The sequence below is a fragment of the Sinocyclocheilus rhinocerous genome, unplaced genomic scaffold (assembly GCF_001515625.1).
Source record: "Sinocyclocheilus rhinocerous isolate Xijiao unplaced genomic scaffold, SAMN03320098_v1.1 scaffold3807, whole genome shotgun sequence".
Classification (NCBI taxonomy): Eukaryota; Metazoa; Chordata; class Actinopteri; order Cypriniformes; family Cyprinidae; genus Sinocyclocheilus; species Sinocyclocheilus rhinocerous.
Window position 1 is genome coordinate 964,765 of NW_015660506.1, and position 5,292 is coordinate 970,056.

Consider the following 5,292-nt stretch of genomic DNA (forward strand, 5'->3'; position numbering starts at 1 on the left):
TGGGGCAGCGTTGACAAGTTTCTTTTCTCCTGGATGAGTGAGCTGCGCTATCTCCGATATATATATATATATATATATGTATGTGTGTGTGTGTGTCAGTAGCAGCGCATTAATATAGAACGGTAATTAAAGGCTCTAATGCACACCAGCACACCAGTATAGGTGTGTGTACTATAGGAGCTAGACGACGTATGATGACGTGTGACGGCAGGGTAATAGTGTCCCAATAACTAACGTCATATCATTACAGACTGCACGATAGTGCCACAACATATTTTCATGTCTGATCAGGGCGATAACCACCGCAGACATTGAGGGGGGCTAGTCCCCCCCAATAATTATAAATCGCTAAACCCTTTTCTCAAATATTGCCAAATCGAGAGCGAGAGAGAGAGACAGAGACAGAGAGAGAGAGAGAGAGATGAAAGTTGCGTTTATGCGCGTCTGTAGCACACCAGTATAGGTGTGTGTACTATAGGAGCTAGACGACGTATGATGACGTGTGACGGCAGAGTAATAGTGTCCCAATTCTTAGGGGAATATTTTCACCCCTACCCCTTGACACTCTGTTTCAAGGGATAAGGGGAAGGGGTAGGCGGAGGGGTAGGGGAAGGGGTATAAAATAGAATTGGGATTGGGCCAAAGTCTATCCAAAAGTAAACTGACGTTTCCTGGGATTAGATGAATGTGTTATGTATGGGACATTTTAGTAGTCTCTAGGGTCTTGGATCTACTTCTGTGAAAGGAATCTAAGCTTAACTTTAGAATCTGGGATGCTGCCTCTGTATCTAAGGCCTATGTTTTTCCACAGCTCCTCACCCAGAAAGAACCCTGCGTTATTGTGTGAGCCCATTGAAATGCAGCAGCGACTCCTCAGAGGGTTCGGCAGAGGACTGTGAGTGACAGATGGGATTCTGTTCGGGTTGTGCTCCCCTTTCTAAAGGCATGATTGGTACTTGGGCATGGTGTGGCAAATTTCCCCCGTGGATGAGACAAAAAGTCCCTAGGCCTATTGGAACAACCAGAGAAAATTGGGTCGCTCCATTCAGAGAGGGTATTCAGTTCTACCCCTCCACTTTCCCTCACGATCCTTCTCTACATTCAATTAGGAAAAATAGGAATGGTGCAGGCAAGAGTGGAGAACTCTGCTTGAATCCAAGGGTCAGATCATGGCATGGTGACATGTACCAAATAGTTCTATAGAAGTTTTACCATGTCTGTCTAATTAAGAATGTATGGGAGATCCAGCAACTACAATCCACACCATGCAAACACTGTAAAGAATTCTTGTTAATTATACAAGCACTGTTAGACACAACTTGTGTGCTTGATGATATGAATCTGTGATCTGCATGTTGATACAGTAATATTTTGTTCCCAAAATCCCTTGAGAGGGCTCTCTTAACTATTTTACACTAAACAGAGTTTAAGTCTGTTGTGACTGACACAGCATAATGACGTGAGAGTGCAGACCATGGCATATTATTCAAATCTAACATGTTATTGTTAAGTAAATAACTATTCATCTAACACAGGAAGATCTAAACAATATGCCTAAAAGTGTCTGGCAGTATTTAAGCCTTGTTGCTTGTACCTGCTGAAAACCACAACAGTTATCTGTAAATAGGCACAATCTCTGAAATCTGTCTGTCACTGCACTGGCACTAATTTTCAAAGGTATTTCTGGCTCAAATAATAGATCTTGTATGATGAATATGACCAAATGTATGATTCCTCTTATGCAATCATCAAACATGCAATTGAGCTGGAATGAAAAAACAAGCCATGCTCTGAAAAGACATCTCACATTCTTTCCATCTATTTTGCTGCATTTCCCTGTCACTCTGTTTCACTTCCTCAAGGAAAGTGAAAGAAAATTGGTTGCTTTCACTTCCAGGACATTATATGCAGGTCAACAAGGACAAACAGGACAAATAAAGTTTCATACTGTGTGCAAATGTGATCTGAACATTTTGGGAGACTGTAAGGTTTAAACTTTTGTCATTTTCTCTACATCTTCGTTAAGATTTTGACTACCATCAGTTCTCTTTTAGTAGTATGAGGCAACAGGATACAGCACCCTGTGCTTAAATCCAAGAGGTATAAATAAGATCTGAGCTCCTTGCCATAGACTTCACATTAAACACTCAGGTTGCAGACAGAAGGACAGGATCAGCTGTTATGTGTTTTAACAGTTAACAGTTAGTGTAAAAGGCACAGGCAATATTTGATAAAGCATAAAGTACTAACAGTGTCACCAATTTTGAGGTCAGCACACTTGCGGAGACCAGTCAGGGGCTGGCCATCTTGGCAGGTGGCGGTGAAGGCCAGATTGAGATCTTCAGGATGGTCCCATACGCTCAGCTCAACTTTCGACCTGATGTTCTACATTAAAGAAAAATAAAAACAAAATTTCATGCATGAAACACAAAAGCATCTAACATTCACTAGTAACAATTTCAAAGGTAATGGAGAAAATTACATACTTGGTTTCTATAATGCTCTAGCACCAAAAAGTAAAACCACAAACATTAAATAATATTCTTGGACAGCATACTACCACTAAAAACAACACCAAAATACATCATATCCATGACAGTAATTCATACCCTTTGGTATTTTGGCATATTTTGGTGTAAACTGACAGTCAGGAGAAATAAGTAACTGGGTCAATTAAAAAAACCCTGGCTTGATGTTTGGTCAGTGTTTGTCACCAGTTATAAACAGATTGTTGAATTTTTCATCATATCTTCACATCATCCCTTTTTTCTTTCTTTTACAAAGCTGTCTTATGATGCTGTTTCCCATGACGCTTAATTGTGTTTGCAAGACCTCAAAGCAGATGTCCAGTGGATCTCTCTACTGTACACAAGTTTGGGGTCAGTACGACTATTACTGATGTACATTCATAAGAACAGCATTTATCTGAAACAGAAATATTTTGTAACATTATAAATGTCTTTACCGTAATTTTTGATCAATTTAATGCGTCCTTGCTTAATAAAAGTGTTCTTTCTTCTTTCAAAAATTAAAATAAAATAATAATATATTACAAACTTTTGAATGGTAGTTTGTAGGGCTGTGCGATATTGAAGAAAAATGCGATATGCGATAACTCATTAAATAATGCGATATTCGATACGATAATGCTTAAAGTGCCACATGCTCAGAGAAAACAGTTTTACTCAGCTGTTGCCGAGTCAGTTCTGTGAACTTCTATAACTATCTTGTGTCATATATATAAGGTTATTTATATGTATGCATGTATGTATGTACCAATAGTTCCTGTAAAACCACAACAAATTCCTTGTGTTTGCGCACACTTAAGTGGTGAATAAAGCTCTTTCTGATTCTGATTCTAGTAAGAAAGCACCCCTACAACAACTTCTGAAAGTGAACAGTATGTTTTACTCGAGCATTACATAAAAATGTAATTTTAACATTAGTGTAATCATTTTAACATGAGTTTAGGAACTGAATAATAAAAAGGAAAAATAAAACGCTGCTTAGTATTTACTCTTTGAATTCAATATGCACTGATTCTTATTTAAGCTACAAAAGTTATTTAGGTAAGAGCAGTGAGTGATTTTCTCTTTGACTTTTGTTAATGGCCCCAAATATTGCAGGCTGTAGCGATATGCATATTGCGATATGTACATTTGCGATATTTCGATCATTTTGATATATTGCACAGCCCTAGTAGTTTGTGTTATTCATGTGAACATACATTTTAGGTTAAAATTAAGTTTATATAAAAATGCATGTGTAAAAGTGTCCTCCAATGCAAAAAAAAACAAACAAAAAAAAAACTCTCCACATCTTCAGCCAAAGAACATCTTTCGAGTCCATTTCCTGGAAGACAGCAGCGCTTTTCCAATACAGCAATAAACACAAGCCATCACATCTTCATTAGACAGAAATACCAGACTACAAAGCTTAGTGAGTGAACTAAAGCAAACACACGGACAAGCCCATCAAATGTTCCGCACTGACAAAAACAGGAAATGTTTTATCTTATGTAATCATGTGACCACACAGTGAAGACACAGCAAAAGAGCAAACTAAGCTTTCCTGAAATCACACTCCACAACATCTGTTCCTAATTCAATTCCTAACCCTTTATTAGCTGAAAACAAGGGGTAATCAGTTTGGTTGCCAATTAAACTGCAATCAATTTGCATACTTTATTTAGTACTGTGTTGTTATAGAACAGTTGCCTGACCCTGAAGTGTGTTTACCACATTCCCTGAAAATGAACAGTGCGTTCATAAGAGGCTGTCACTATCACAGCTTCAACCTTGAACCTTACAATACACATCCTACACCATTTACAGGAAACAAAAGCATGAAGGGATCAGTCTTGGGGTCAACAAGAGCCCATTTTCATTTATGTGCACCTGTCTTTCATTCAGGTACACCCACAGTACAAGATGGTAATAAGAACAACTTACATTGTATGCATTCACAATTAGCTGAATAATGTTTTTGGAGTCTTGGTCCAAAATTTCCACTGTAGTCCCAGGGATCAATGCTGTGAGATTCTATGGGTAAAGAGACATTGAGAACACATTAAACACAAAACAAAAAAACAGCTCAACATCTATCAAAAAAAGCTTATGGTGAATGAAAGATACCTTGTACAGAACATAGTGTCTTTTGGTCACAGCAAAGATGAGGAAAATATTGTTTTCAGCCAGTTTCTCTCCAAGTAAAGCGAGTGAAGGGTAGTCCTGTGGAGAGACGCCACATGTCCATATATCAGTAAGATACATTTATTCAATCCCTCACTCCCTGCAGCCCTCTTTCTGTTGGGAAGTTTGCAAAAGGAAGTAATCGCTCTTCTGATTCCCCTCCATGGTTTCCGTTATCCTTCCCACCCATTTCCTCTGTATTCAGCTACAGGAGTCCTCTGCTACTGACCTGCCTGAGAATCAAGGGAGTTCGTGCTCAATCTTTTTAATGAATGATCAGTGATGTGTTAAGCACTTTTGAGTGACGTTTTCTAACAGAACAAGATGTATGCAAAAATATTAAATCCTAGTTCGCAGTAGAAAGCACACACTGCTTTTGTTTGTTTTCCATCTGGTTGAGCGATCTCTCTCACTCTCTCAAAACACTCAGCTGCTTTGGATGAAACCCAAACTGCACAGAGACGAGCACAGCATCTGTTCTTGCACTTTGACATAGATGGGGTAAAAAAATGCATTTTAACCAGTTCAAAGGTAAAAAAAAAAAAAAAAAAAAAAAAATTTTGAAAAAACAAACGAGGTTGGTTTTTCCCAAAAAAAAGGA

General features: G+C 38.4%; 1 protein-coding gene across 2 annotated transcripts in view; it reads right to left on the bottom strand.

Annotated features, from left to right (window-relative positions):
• LOC107725247 (integrin beta-5-like) overlaps window positions 1-5,292 on the bottom strand; it is a 39,286-nt gene that overhangs the window by 28,076 nt on the left and 5,918 nt on the right. For both annotated transcript variants that reach the window (XM_016534440.1, XM_016534441.1), the window contains 3 exons: window positions 4,635-4,730; window positions 4,452-4,541; window positions 2,251-2,385 (listed from right to left, as the gene is read on the bottom strand). In XM_016534440.1, the coding sequence (XP_016389926.1) occupies window positions 2,251-2,385; window positions 4,452-4,541; window positions 4,635-4,730 (321 nt within the window). The remainder of the gene's footprint in view (window positions 1-2,250; window positions 2,386-4,451; window positions 4,542-4,634; window positions 4,731-5,292) is intronic.